This window comes from Wasmannia auropunctata, unplaced genomic scaffold (genome assembly GCF_000956235.1).
Source record: "Wasmannia auropunctata unplaced genomic scaffold, wasmannia.A_1.0 LD336001.1, whole genome shotgun sequence".
Lineage (NCBI taxonomy): Eukaryota > Metazoa > Arthropoda > Insecta > Hymenoptera > Formicidae > Wasmannia > Wasmannia auropunctata.
The window spans coordinates 297,596-313,391 of NW_012026889.1; the positions used below are offsets into that span (position 1 = coordinate 297,596).

General features: G+C 43.8%; 1 protein-coding gene across 1 annotated transcript in view; it reads right to left on the bottom strand.

Moving 5' to 3' along the window:
* Positions 1-7,108: 7,108 nt before the first annotated feature.
* The window catches only part of LOC105453218 (MICOS complex subunit Mic60), a 35,198-nt gene continuing 26,510 nt past the window's right edge, over positions 7,109-15,796 (bottom strand). The window contains exons 12-15 of the mRNA XM_011694979.1: positions 14,300-14,403; positions 13,707-13,894; positions 8,835-9,030; positions 7,109-8,281 (exon numbers count right to left, since the gene is read on the bottom strand). Of these exons, the coding sequence (XP_011693281.1) occupies positions 8,276-8,281; positions 8,835-9,030; positions 13,707-13,894; positions 14,300-14,403 (494 nt within the window). The 3' untranslated portion in view covers positions 7,109-8,275. The remainder of the gene's footprint in view (positions 8,282-8,834; positions 9,031-13,706; positions 13,895-14,299; positions 14,404-15,796) is intronic.

Sequence of the window (15,796 nt, forward strand, 5' to 3'; positions counted from 1 at the left end):
TCCATCTTCTTCATTACAATCCTATTTGCGTGATAAATACATCTAATTTCCGTGTTCTCCTTTGAACCGGATTTGTCATCGCCACCCTCATTAAGTGGTATCTATGCTAACTCGCCGCGTATCTCTCCATTACGCAGTAGCAACTTAACCGAGATTAATCGACGTCCTAGTCAAATACACTTAACTCTGACGCTAAGAATTACTACGGGGATAAACCATTCGCCGTATTACTATACCGATCTCGACCTCCCCCCTTCGGCTTCCCGCAACGAATTAATCATTTCCTCGAAGGGTGCTCGCGAAAGCTTTTTGACCTGGACTGGTTACCGTGGATAAGAAAATAAAGATCGTAAATATTGCAGCAATTACGTGGCGCGGATATTTATCACCGTTTCCTCTTCGGACAGTTAATTAATTAATTATAATTCAGACAACGAAAAAACATCTTTATGACATCTTTCAGACTTCTTTTAGTCATACGTGTTGTCCTAGGATTTATGGTTTCATAAATATGCTAATCCTAGCATTATCTTTCTCACTACAACATTATCGTCACTAAGCAATGAGCTCCACCGCGCGCCGTGGAGCTCATTAAAAATTACTTCTGTTATACTAAAAGAGTACGATGAGCTGAATCTCCGATTCAGCGAATCGCGCTGTACACTCATTAAAAAGTGCTTCCGTCGTAGATCAAATGCAAATTTGTTAATTAAAAAACTTTGCTGAGAGATAAAAAAAATGTCATTTTCGATTACTTGTCATTCTCTTTCTCTCCCATCCCACTTTTTAATTTTTTATCACTGCCGCTCGTAAAAACGTACTTAAAGTAAGCACTTCCCTTCAGTCCACGTGCATACTAACAAGTGCGTTCTAAAGATTACATTTAAATTGGAAATGTTTACGGACGATAGTTTAAACGTGTACGCCGCAAATCGGCGATCCTTTTCATATCAATTTCGTAATGCACTGTTAACGAGTCAAGTACGATGGAACATCAAAGATTTTTCAACGCTAAAACCTAAAGTCAACAAAATTGAAAATCTGCATACAGTCTGTTGGAAACTCAATTTTAAAGTTTCAGAATTCTCGCTAAAACCAATGCACTATATTGTATATATTAGCGCGCGTCTCTCCCCCCTCTCTCTCTCTCTCTCTCTTCGATGTTTACAGTTTCAAAACTAAACTTTATCACTTTCGAAATAAGCGGCTCATATTAATGATGTAACACAACGTCGCAGAGTTCGCGTACTTTTTTCCCGGGCGATAAGATCGCTAAAGCGATTTGATAAAGATCCCTTTGTACATCGAGATTGTGAAATTTCAGTAAAATCTACCGATGAAAAGATACATTAAAAATGTAGCACACATAAGCTGCACGCTTATAGATCAAAGGTACTTCATAGCCGAGGGTATAGCGATGGAAATACGCGAATATCGAGCAAGAGGTTTCACGAGATAAACCCAGTCCCTCCTATAGAAATAATAATCGTTTATGAGGCGTAGGAGCAATTTCCCTTTTATGTTTTTTCTATATAAAATGTCATCAATATGAAGCTAAATGCCGCAAGATACAGAAAAAAAGTAATAAATCGCAGGTGATTAAATGAAGAAATTAATTTTTGCGCTCTGCAGCTTTCGACTAAACGAGATTGTAAGTGTTAAAAATCATGATAAGTGGCAGTTGCGAAGATAATCATTTTTTTTTTATTAGTAGCCAAAACGGGTCGGGATCAAGAGACGTCTGTTTCCGAAAAATAATTACGTTAGTCGGATTAGGGCCAGACGGTGTAAAGTGACGGATCGCCTTTCAACGCGGAGAGAATCGGAGATTTTTCTTCAGTATCGCTAAAGTAATTATGTCCCTCACGGAGCGCGTTCATGCTGTCGAAGGAAAATCGTCGCGGCGACGAGGACCGCGTTACCGTCAAAAGCCGAAATCCCAAGGATGACGACTGACGTTCAATAAATATGCTAATATTTTCGCTCTACCGGCGGAAATTACGTGTCTTTCCGTGGCATCCTGCCCAATTCGAGTAAAACGATCGTTGATCCTAAGCCGCGAAAATTTATTGCGACGGAGGATGATCCTGCAGTCATTCTGTCGCACGGGAGGCAGAAGAGAGTGTCCGAGATTTCGCGCGCGCTCGTGTACTCCTCTCGGCCGTTTATCATCCTCGGTAAATCTCGAAAGAACTCGCGAATATTCAGCTTGTACATACGTCTAATATCGTATACACGTCTTATTGGGAATAATTTATTTGGGACCTCTGACATTTTCGCTGCGTGTCCCTGCGCCGCGCCTCATTCGCCATGCATGAATCGCGGCGACGTAAAGTGGAGGTCGTTAGCTAAAATAACTGTGGCACCGTATCTGCGGTATCGCACGTATATACCTCGTTGCCGTTCCGTGTACAGCTGCAGTGTAACGGGTAACAAAGGAGAATTGCGAAGACACTGGGGCGAGAAGGGGGAAACAGGGGGGATGCGAGGAGCGTGCCTTCCCGGAATGCGGGTACGTCATCGCGTTGTAAAACAATGTTATTTCAAGTCAGCGTCGGTGAAATTATCTCTCGCGTTTGTCGTTTTCTGAGTCGCCTCTCTCTCTCTCTCTCTCCCTCTCCCTCTCTCTCTCTTCGAGACGAATAACTTTTCGGCTACGTTGGCGGAAGCTGCTCGCGCAAAAACAGACACTTGAAAAATCTCGTAAACGCTCCGGGACAAAGTGCGGGAATCAGCTTTGACTTTTTCAGCGTAAAACAAATAAAAATTTGTGCACGTACATCGCGGGCCGATGTTTCACGCCGCGCGCATCACCGGTAAATGTCAAAATGCTGACGGCGAGGTGAAAAGTGACGGCGTGCCTTTGTACAACGGGCGACCTACCAGCACTACCGTAAGCGTTATTTTTTTTCACTCCGCGAGCAGCTTGACACGAGGGGAGGGAGGAGGGGAAAGGGAGCGAGAGAGAGAGGCCTTTTTGCACGCGCCTCCCCCGCATTATCAGAAACAAAAAGGGATTAATTAATCTCGTGGCACGCGGCGTTCGAAAAACTCGCCGCCGATTAATAATCGCGAAGAACGTCGAATAATTCATGGCATCCATATTCCACGCGACACCGATATTCAAATTAGTTCACCGCGACGCAGCTTCGCTGCCATCGTCTCTCGACGGCTAATTAATTAATGACGGTCGCTTCCGGCTAAATGATGAATGTCGGTTACGGTTGAACGCCGATTATCCGCGGGTTCAACGATTTAGTACACGTGAGAAAGAGGGGCGGAAAACGATTTCGCGAATTATTGAAATCCGCGCGTTTAGCCAGAATCAGATTTTATCGAGGAGATCACTTCCGTTTGTTTGAAATTCTCGATGCGGAGGGAGAATGCGTCGCGCGATAAAATTATCGGATTCTCGTTTAGAACCCGATCTTTCAATCGCGCTCTTATAAAAATAAATTATTAATTTCAGATTCTATTAAGATATCATGACCATTAAGGTTTCACGCATAAAAGTTGTAATAATGCCTGTAAAAAGCTCCAGATCGTAACAACATGGTTGCGACAATAAAAAGACATTACACGCGGTAATTTAAATAAATTTTCATTAACGGTGTATCTAGTCGTGTTGATAACGATTACCTTTCGAGTTCGTTTAAAGACATCAAAATAGCATATAATACGTATAATAACATGATATGTTCAAAACTGAGTTCCATCCAAATATCTCAGATCAAAGATCATAATGTTAATCATTGTATAAAAAAATGTATAAAATCGATCACTTTCCAGTTTTATCTCAACCGGAAAGCTTCAAGGAAGATAATTCGATCGGTCTCTGATTCTCGGGCCACACCGTCCACGCCCGCTCCCACGTGTATTTCACGCCTTTGCTGTCGCGTTGCGGTGCTATTATACGCCGGGATCGTGCCCCAGTGGCGCGTGTGCATTTCCTGCAGCGTACCGCAGCATATCGCGACTCCTTTATTACTTTACAGACTGGTGCCGCGTGCATCCGGCCCGCCGCAACTGCACCTCTCCCTAAGGGGTCGTCGAGAGGGATGCGAGGGAGCTCGCGCGCGCGCGTTCATGTACTCACCCCGGTGTACTGCCGTCGGTGTACGTTCACCTTGGCATCCGCAGAATGGACGCTTCGCCTCGGAGAGTTCGATCCAGGAATTCCAGACGGTCCGTTCGACAGCGAGAGACGTCGGTCCTTCCGCTACAGTAATTATTCCACGGACGATATATGACGCGCGTCTCGACAACGGCCGACCCACCGTGAAATTGCGCCGTTGTTATTTCGATTTGTCGTAGTTGCATTCCATACGTCCGACGGGGAATATCGGCTGCCACGGAAGAATGTCTCTTGGTTTAATAGTTTTAGAGAGAGCTGCAATGTTACGATCAAAAGCAATATGATATTTGAGAGAAAAATATACGCGCGTTGTTATACTTTCTATATAGAAAAAAAACATAATCCCCCCCGCCCCCCTAGACAAATCTAAAAATAAATATAGTTCAAATTAGAAGATATATTTTTTTCAATAGGTTATACTTTTTTACATTCAAAATTCCGCGTCATTAATGATCATTATATCAATCAGGTCAATCGCGAATGCTGAAGGTATACACATTTTCGAAAGTTTCGCACGAAATAGCGATGTGCACGTTCTGGCATTTCCCGGCCGTGACGAAGCATGCTATCGGTTCGAAACAATCGTTGTAGCTGGTATCACGGGTCACCGGGCGAATCCCTAATTCGGACTGGATCAACGTCGACCAGTTATGAATGTCAATGCAATTGTTGTCAACGGGTAGGTGGTTTGGCGCGACGACGGGAGCATCCGACGCGGATTAAACTCGCGTCGAAGCTCGTGCATTACGGGCGTCGCCGTTACCGTAAGCACGCGGCTGGCAAATTGATTTTAAATCGATGTTGACACGTCAACGACGGCACGATGTTCACCTTGATCTCGGAGATCAAGCTCGTTGACAGCATCGCCCGAAATATCGCGACTGTGATGTCTCGAGTCAATTTCTAGAGTGCAAGACGAGAAAGAAAAAGAGAAAAAAAGATTCCGCGTAGCCATGTGGAAATAATTCTCATCGATCATTCAAATCTTTCTCGTATAATAAATAATCTATATATATTCGCTTCTGTCAATCCGTAAATTTATTCATATCCATTGATTTCGAATCGTAGAATTTCTGTTTCCGGAGGTGTTTCACTGAACGCGCGCGCGCGCGCACGAATCTACGTAAATAACGATTCTGTATGCCGAATGAATTTCTTGCAACAAAAGCGTCAGCGTAGTGTCTTTAATTGAGCCGCTTTGTCGTGCGGTGAAATGTCCGCATTCGGTCCGCGCCGCTTTGCGGGAATTGCGGGCATAAACTTTTTCCACGGCCGCGACAGATTGGCATTGCCCGAGGGACAAGCGGGATGATTATTCTTTACAGAGCGGACTCCTGTTATTAGATTAAAGTGGAGCACCACCGGCCGCGAGTGTCATTAACGTCGCCAATTAGCACGACCCCTCGGCCCGTCTTTGCGCGCGCCGCAGTATTTTATACCGACCCCTCGGGATCTTTATTTGCCGCGACAAAACAACGCAAAGCGATGTTTTACACGAAAATACGTCGCTGGCTCCATTATTCCGTAGGGATAGACACGAGAGGACCCAAAGGCATGCCGGGTCCCCTTCTAAATTCACGTATAACACTCCAACGCGACGAGCAAATCACGTTTGTGAGCCCGTAGATTTTTATGCATCCGCGAGGGTCAGGGAAAGAGACGCGTAAAATTTTTATTGCACATGATGCACAAAAGAAGACACGTATGAAATTTTATTAACACATACGTATTTTTTCTACTATATATGTATACATACATATGTAACATTTTTATTAATGAAAATTTCTGTTCTAATTTTTTTGAATCTAGATTAAAAAGCAATTTTCAATAAGCACTAAATACAAATTAGCTCCACTGATTACCACGGTTTTTTTGCGCTCGCTCTGTATTCAGCTCACATACCTGACCCCGTATCACAGTTTCCACCTTGTTTCACCCCGCCACATTGTAACGAAGCCCCTGAGCCCCCGAGTGGTTCTTCCGTGTGTGCCATTAGCGTCGTTAGTTAACGCAATTAACCGTGCTCATTCGGTCGCCGATCTCTCCCCAGAATTATTTAACGCGCAAAACAACACACGGCAAAGGCGCAGAATACTTCGCGATAAGAACACGCGGTGGCTCGTGGCTCATGAAAGCCTTAGTATTCGAGAAGACAAGAAGTTTTGCGCAATGCAGAAGTCGGAATATTTTTATCGATGTTAATTAACGTTTATCTTCTCGGCAATTAATACTTAATTGTTAAAAATATTCCTGAAGAAAATTAAGCATACACCTACCTGTAAATAATCATCATTGACAATGCTGACACATAATCCAAATTAACAATTAAAATAAATTATCACGTTACGCTTTGACATATCATGGCAATCAATCAAAAAAAATTATATATGCATGTTAATTTTACTACAAATAAATAAATAAGAATTTTAAATCAATGCGTGATTTGTAACATGGCTGAAAAAGTAAAGGAAATAAATTTTATTATTTATTTTCAATATATTCGATAGTATGACTGGATGATTGTAGAGAGCAAATTGTCCATTGTCTTCGGATCCATTTCCAAGAAGATATTTCCATGGACCGTCGTAAGTACATGATGACCTATTTAGAATGCCAGACGACTAATTAATAGCGGCCAACGACGTTGCCGCACTGGCAAACGGCGCCGTCGTTATTTCAAGGCCATTTATGAGCTTTCCGCCAAGTTCTCCATTGTCTATAAATCAAACGTTCGGCATGCTCGTCTCTCGCTTTGGTTCACTGAAGAAAAACTGAAAGACTCTATCTCGAAAACAAATGTTTCTAAAATAAATAAAATGTTTTTCAAAATGTTCAAAAGATACTTCGTATATATTTTTCTACAAATGCATAATAATTGGTCGTCTGGAAGTCGTCTGGATCGTCAAAACGATGAAACGTCATTCATAATCCGAAAATATTAAGTCTTCGTTAGATCAATCAACACACATGATATATTATGTCACGAAAAACAACTTTATTTCCAATTTTTACAATGATACCTAGCTTCCCCGTCCCGTACGAAATCGCGAAGAGGTTTCGAGTGAGAGGCGAAAGACGAGGTAACGGCACGCGCGCGACGATCGATGCGATACGATACGAGCGACGAGAGTATGGCGCGCGGGAGAGAGTAATATCCGGTTATAAAGTAAAAGGTATTCAACTCACAGTATGGAGATGGATTGATGGATGGATAAATGGATCAGGACGAGGAGTTCGCGGAATACACGCGCATCAAGCGATCGTGGAAGATGCAAGCACGACAAAACGGCGATCCCGACGCGTGCGGCACGCAAGACGCGTGCAATACGCGTAGCTAATCGCGTGTCGCACGTGTCAAATCGCAAATAATAATTTAAACGTCCGTGCGTACGCGTTGCGATAAGTATGGGGCGCGCGCTCGTGAACACTTTTTTTTTAAACCGCCCGTCCTTAAAGCAAGATCGTCTCCGGTATTTACATTGCGTCCGGTATACTTTCTATACTCCGTCGCGATTCGTTACTTGATCCGTTGGGCGAGTAAAAATAAATGTTTGATATACACATCGACGTTCGTGCACGATTACTTTGGCGGGATGTTGTCAAATCTGGAAACTCCTTTCGCGGACAGAAAACTCGGCGTGATAAGAGGAGGCGAATTTATCAGAGGTAAAATGTTTATTTAAAGAAAATATTATCGAATAAAATATTTTTCAATTTCGTATCACTGTTCCATTTGACAGCACTCTCGAAATCTACCTGAGAAAGTTAAAACTCCTTTCGCATGTATTGCATATATCCCTCAGAGAAATTTAAATCGTGTCCAGAAGGCGGTACCTTAATGCGCGCGGAAGTGTGTGTTTACGTACAACGATCGTCATGAGGATGGAAAAGAAAAGCGTCTCACTGTATTCGCCTCTCCCGGCACAAAATATTCCTATTTTTTAATTGCTAAAAAAGATATTGTAGACTATACAAGGCTGGCAGCGATATCTCTCTGGGTTCTTCATTTCTTCGTTTTTCTCTTCACTGTCATCGGTTGACTCCGTCTCTCCCTGTTCCCCCTCCCCTGTCACCCCCGCCCCGTCTTCTATGGACGTCCCCGTCTCGTGGTTCGGGACAGTTTTCTACACTCCGCCCGCACTACTTCTGCTGAAACAATTCGGACAACACCGAAAGGAAAGTGAAGGGACGCTCACGGATCCACCTCCAATTACTCTAAACGCTCTTTTGTACACCGAAGAGCACTACATCGATAATCGGGATGCCTTTTCAAGAAGCGTATCAAGCGTGTCGAACGTATCAAGAGAAGCCATAACATCAAGTAAAATAATCAATACACATCAATATATAATCAATATGTAACAAAAAATGCTTTCTGAAGAATAAATATTTAGCTGAAAAAAGATACACCGTGATATTGCAATTACTATACATAAATACAATAAATTTCTTGGCAACAAATAAACAAATACAATTAATCTTGTCTGCGACTGCTATTATCAGAAAAGCTATGCAAAATCTGTATTACATGGAAACGTATCGATAAGCCGAGCTATCGTTGATCGGTATCGAGAGAATATCCCGCGGCCAGCTATCAATTACCGGAAACACACGCGTTTATCCAGCGCGGCTAGACCATCGTGAGGGCGTATATCTAATCGCGCTGCTTGTTTAAGGGGTTGTAACTTAGCGCACTGACCTTTGCGGGATCACCGGCGCCGAGATATACGAGACCGGTCGCACCTGCGTACGCCAGCAGAGTGTCGATCGCCTGCTGCGTCTCCAGCAGAATCTTGGCCTCGTTCATCCAGTCGCGGGCGATGCTTCTCGGCGCACCCTTGAGCAGATTCATGTACCTCAGGGTCATTTTGAAGTCGCCGCGGTCCAACCAGTATCTGAAACAAGCAGTTTAAGGGCGATGTGTTCAAAGCCGCGCGATTCAAAACGACGGCTGGCTCTCCGTCAGCACAATTCCATCTGTATTTTTATTTGTATTCTGATCAACGCGGCTTAATAAATTGTAATAATATCTCTGGATAAATTCAATCGATTTGTCAATTTGATATAATCGAATGATTCGCAAACTGCAACGAGCGGCCGCGGCCCCCGCAATTTGTGGGAAGCAATCAGCGTGGAAGATTTGTTGGCCGATTTCTCTATGGTTATTCACGAGTACAACTACTGGTTGCTGGCCACTTCATTCCCGAGTTTCGAGACAGACGGGACCGTGTATACCCGCGCTCTCTTCTTCTCCTCCTCCCTCGTTTTCCAAAGAGAAATACCGGAGAGATTGCGCGTTAGTTTAGCAGGCGAAAGGGACTCGCTCGCGGCGGAGTAGTTGGCGACATCCGGTAGCGGGAAGCCGCGTCATCGGCCACGTTCTTCCAAAAGGAAGCGTCGATTTGGAGGAAGAGAATCTGCGGTTCGTTAAAATCTTCGTCCCTGACCGAACGTTCAAACTGGCATTCCGCACAAATCGTTTGTTCGGGAGAGGGGGGGGGGGAGGAGTGGGAGCGAAACGTTTATTCATCGGCTTAGGATTAAGTGGGTGATACCTAGCGGATGTCGCTTTTCTCGCGGCGCAGAAACGCTGAGCCTCCAAGAGGAAACCGCACGCTGGACCAGAACATCGGCTGAGAACTTTACACAGAATACACTGGATCGCTTCCAATACGGGTAAAGTGAGATTAATGCTGCATCCCGACTTACCCGGTAGATTAGGAAGAAAGAGAAAAAATGCCAGTGTTTCCAAAACGACGCGAGAGGATTTCTAAACGAACGGATGCAAGATGGTACAATTGAAAAATCACCTTCTTTCGTTACACCGAATATCGCTATTCCTAAGTCGCAATGTAGCTATATATTCTGTTTATTATTCATAGAAAAACAATTAGAAGAGCAGCTACTTTTTTTATAAAAAACAAAAAAGATTATGATAATTAACTAATCTTCAAATTGAAATAAATTATCTAGTTATGTTCTTGGTTCCAAATAATTGAATAATTGAATAATTGAAACATACGTTTCAATATTCAATTTGCTAATTTAATGTGTAAATATTTTTCGATATGTGTGCAACACAAAATAAATTATTTTATGCCCGACAATACATTTCGTAAATTTTATATCCCACCTTTATGCTTTTGAATCACGCATCAATTACTATACAGTCGTGAAACGCTGTTTTTTTTATTCTAAAAATGTATTACATTATTAAATTGATAATCAACTACTGGATGCTGGTAAGCGTCATTTTAAAAATTAACTGTCCATTATCGGATCTTGTTCGTCCATACACCGGTCTGCTGGCGGGATTGCAGCTTTCAAAGAAAACCCGAGGATCAAGTGACGTCGCGGACAATCCGACGTACGTCGGAAGCTACACTGCCTATCTTCTCATTACGACAGATCCTATGGAACGGCTACGTGAAATGGGACGGCGATTCGGCGCGGCGTAGCGCGAAACGTTTATATCCGTCCCTTCGGTATCTTGAGATCGACTCTCGCATGTAGTCCACGTGGCCTAATTCGGGGCACGGACGCGCAACGATCGCGGATACTGAAGTTTCTTGCTGCTTTCGAATTTCATATTCGGCAATATCGCTCCGGGGGAACTTTCCCGCTTGGGCTTGGCCTTCACAAAGACGAGCGAGCGAGGTTCTCGGATTCTAGATTAAGAAAATCCTTCGTTTTTGTGCGCTCCTTTGCTGTAGATCGTGGATAAGCTCGGTTTTCTTTACGCCGACCGATCGTCCCGATTGCGGTGGTGCGCGATATGGACTTCACGTAATAATTTTAATTAAACTATCACATAAGACGAAGAAACCGCTTATACTTCCTTCTGTCTACAAATTCTTCAGTCTAACTGACGCTTTCTTCTGTTTAATAAAGAAATCTCTCTCTCCTACGAGAATTCAAAGCTTTTATTAATTTAAGGAAATCCTATTCATTCATTTTAAGGTAAAAAGAGAAACCTTTCAGTTTCAACTTTAATTTTAATTAGCAGGTAATCAACAATTTAAATTTTAAACCTTTTGACAAGCACAGCTTATTTAGAAATCCCTACTTTCGCCCCGATTCGTCGATTTGAGGAAAAGATATCGACTTTCGATTGCTCGAAATGAAATGATAGATTATCATATAAAATAATTAATATAACGGACGCATAATGGAACGACAGCTGCGCGTGTTTCCAACTAATCGAACGAAAGTTGGAGGATTAAATTTTAGAATGCATCCCTCAAATATTCATTTGCAAAAGCCGAGACCGGAGACAATGCTCCTATCAAAACTCGCGAAATCTTTTACGGGAGGTATATTCCCGTGATATATCGACCGTACACCCGTCGCGGGTGCATCCCTCCCCCTCGGGAGCTCGGAAGTCTTACCCGCGAGCGTTGAAAGAACATGTGCATACCGCAGTACGCTCCCGAAATTAAAAATTCAGAAGGCTCACGTCCGCGCTTCAGCCCGCACGTGCTCGTTTCGTGGACGACGTGAACGAACGTGTCGCGCGGGGCTACCTATATACGTAGACCTATGTATGGACATATCGGCAATTCTAAAGGCGCAACTTGTATTGGCGTAACTTATTTCGACCTACCCCCGCAGAGGCCCGACCCGAGACACAGTCCGCTGATAAAGTGTGCCGGTCTCTCGCATCAGCAAATATTATTTATTCACGTCGCTGAGTGCCATTCGTAATGTCTGCCGCGCGCGGCTGCATCGGCTTATTTTGCACGAGATCCCGCGCATTCGAAGAAAACAAAGTGTTCTTGATAGAATAATTAAGTATTCATCAGGACACCGCTCACGCCTTCTATACGAGCGGCGAGGGAAGAATACAACTCGAATTGCATCCCGGGAGAGCTTTGATTAAAAGAGCACGTACGTATCGCTGCAGCAAGCTCCTCCTCTGCGAAATTACGAAATTACGGATGCTAAAATGTTGCGTGCGTCATGGCGACGATTGAATAAAAAAAAAAAAAACAATTACTCAACTATTAAATAAAAAAATTATATTTAATTTCGCAGATCGCAAAATCTATTCGAGAAACTGCGATTTCTCCTCGCCGCACGCGCGCCTCGCAAAATTATATTTTTACGCATCGATAAATGAACTTTGACATTTTCCCTCCTCTCTTTCGGAATTCATTCGGGAGATATCCTGAATAATGCAGCTTTAATCCGTGGTGGAAGGCATGGGAGGGGCAGCGACGCGTGCGGATAAGAGAAACAAGAGAAAAAGGGAAACAAAAACTGGCAAGAAAGTTGGAGTGTATATAGAGTCCATTTTCCTTCGCGGTCAACACTCGACATTTCGCGAGCCACAACGAGCGCGGAGTCGAGTGCTTTTCAGCATGTAAAACTGTCGCTTTACGACACGTGACACTGGCCGATTGCCCCTTCATTGCATCCGTGGCATCGCCGCCGTTTCAAAGATCCCTCTCGTCCGCGCGTAACGTTTTTCCCCACAAGCACTTGAGATTCTCAACCGCTGCGGTTAAGACACGATCGAGCGATGAATTTTTCGTGCGGATGAAAACGCAAGCCGCTGCTCTCGCAGATTTTTGTACGTGAGACCGTTCAAATATCTGATCCGGCACCGTCGTGCCGGAAACCGTTTTCTCGCACATCTGTACAAGGGATTCTATCGTCAGAATAAAATTTTAACGACGAATTCTCTCACAAATCTATGGTCGCGAGCGCTTTCGCACACTCTCCATTTCTCGCGTAAATATTTAAACTGCAGGGCGTTAATAAAACGCGTTTGTAATGCTTTTATGAGATTACATATTTTACTGTGAAAAAATAAATTCAAGCGAGCTGCAACACACACCTCCCCGCGGGGCACATATGCTTATCTTTATTTAGTGTTACCCAGAATAAATCGAGAGCATCTTTCATAAGGGAAACCAAAGGGTCCTCGTGATCAAAGGGTCCTGCTGACGCGAGGAAAAACGAAGGGATAAGTCGGTAAAACGGCTCGCCAGCGGATTTTCGCCGGGGATAACCTGACGAGTAGTAAATGGCGGTGTTCTTTGTCAAAGTGTACGTGGCGGGTATTACGGCAGGTGTTTTCGTCTTTCCCGCCCCGTTGATGGCCGACCGGATATATTGCGCTCTACCCGGTCCTTAGGGTCTCGTAAGGATAATTTATAGGGTCAACCCGGGAACGAGCGAACAAGAGAAAGGGAGATGGAGGGCCCTGCGTGACGTGGAAATTGCCGCTCGAGTTACGAGTTACAATAAAAGTGCATTTAATCCGCGACACGATAAATTCTTTCGCTGTCTAGCATCGACAATTTTCCGCCGTCGTTTGTTTACTTTCGCAACCCGTACTCCGTTTTCGTATCGCAAACGTAACTTTCGCGAGGATCACAAACAATTTTTAAGAAGAGACGCACGTAATCAATTTGCGATGAAACAGATATTGGGAAAGGTATTCTCGCGCTCGTTTACAACGTCCGACGTGATCTCGCAGTTCCTTCGCGCGCACAATAAATTCAATCGATCTCTTCGTCTTTAGAGAGATATGAGGGAATCTTTGACAATTTACGAGAATTCTTACCTGGCACGCTGGAGTATGTCGTACGTATTCAGCGACTCCACGTCGATTGGCTCGTCTTCGAGCTCCTTTTTCGGAATTGAATTGGCCGTTTTGATGATCAAGAAACTTTGAAGATAGCTAAGAAAATATATAGGCAGGGCTGCACCGCCTTCAGGCACCATGGCTAATCTTCTTGCCACTCTCTCCACCTAGGGTAACGTACAACGAGCGAACCATTTTCAAAAATTGATATTATCATTTACATAAAAGAATTTCGCGAGCTGATACCGTAACAAATTTGTAAATGAAAAGGGAGACTTTAGGAAAATGATAATGCTGTCGTGAATAATTTACTACATCGTACTACGATCGTGATAAGTTTAACGGAACTTGACATATATTTACAAAAAATCGCGAACTAACGTATAGTGTAATAAGTAGTACAAAGTATAATTTATTATACTATGATAAAATAACGCTATTGTAAAATTGCAACGTTTATCCGTTTGTCGATTCAAATAGTGTACTACAGCGACCAGTGATCTCGAAGATCGTCTCGCGAAGGTAGGTCTCGTGAGAGCACGATTCTAAAGAATGGGAAACACGGTAATTACCTTGAGGAACCTGTCGCGGAGGGTGTCCTCCGTGAACACGCCTCTCTTGACCGCCTCCTCGGGAATGCTCTGGATAGCGGCGCGCACCAGGGGATCCTCCTTCGCTGGAATCAAAAGAAAGACGGGAGACTGAATCGACGGTGAACGTAACGGCAGGCTCGGCTGTTTAATTAATTGAAGTCCACCAATTGACGTCTATTTTTCATACGTTCGTTCATTCGGCCAACATTTCGAGAATTCCGACGAGCAAAATTAATCAGCGTACGTATGTTATTCGCAATAACCGAATTTCCGCTATAGCCCAATTTGCTTTGTGGCCCACCGTACCCGCAGCATTCTGGCTACGTTTTTCCCCGCATTGAATGTATTGCTTACGCTGCATCTACAACACGCTATGGACACGCGTTTGAGGTTGCGGTCCGCATTCATTATCGCGAATAATATACGTGTACAGTAATAAATTTATTATACTGTAAAAGCTGTTTTTATGTGTTGGATAATCACACATTTACGCCAGTGGTTCGAGCCAGTCATCGATTGAACCTCGCGAGAACGCGCCATCGTCGGCACTGTGAGTTTCAGCGAAAATTGAAATTACGAAGGTGACTTCGCGGTGGCGGTAGATTAAAACGGTGAAAGGGCTCGGGGGGAAAAAAATTTATAGACACTTGGCGCAATTAAGGGCGAATGTTCGCGGTAGGGACATAATTAATGAACACGTGCGCAGCGGCGCTCCATCAGACCTATACGGGGCTCTTTTGAAATGCCCACCGTACAGCCTTTATGAAGGTTCCGCTCGTTTCCGATTAAGCAGTAAATCTTCAACGGTGCTCTCTTCCGCGACGCGCTTTGCCTTGCTCCGTTCTTATCCGCTAGATCGTATGGTCCACATACACACATACCCGATTCGAGAGAGAGAGAGAGAGAGAGAGACCCCGTCGTCGTCTCCATTGTTCCAGCCTTTCATACTCGGTGTAAAACGAAAGCGGTCCCCGGAACGGGACGCGAATTGCTGGGACGCGGCGGCGGGCGACCGAGCGATTAAAAGCGCGTGCAGAGCTCGTTCCCGAGTGGAGAGAAAAGCTGCTTACAATACTCCAAAAGCCAGAACAATACTCTTTTTTTTTTCACGTTCGCAGATTTAAATTAGATTACGGCTTGACTGACGGAGAACAGATCAATGCCGACAAAAGTCAACGTCACAAGCTGTGTAAAGTTGGCCCCCTTACTACTGAAAATCCACTAACTATTATCATTCGATTGGTGGTTGTTTGATAGTATTTGGTAGTTCATTCCCGATGAATGGTAGTCAGAATTGTAAATAAATAATAAAAAAAAAAATATTCGCGCGTGAAGTTAGCCCCTTTCGCAAAATATGGCTTTCCAGACTGCGTAAGTAATCATAACTATAAGCATTTGTTTGGTGGTTGTTTATTGACGTTTTGGTCAAAATTTGACTAGTATTCATCGGAAATGGACTACCAAATGCTACCAAAC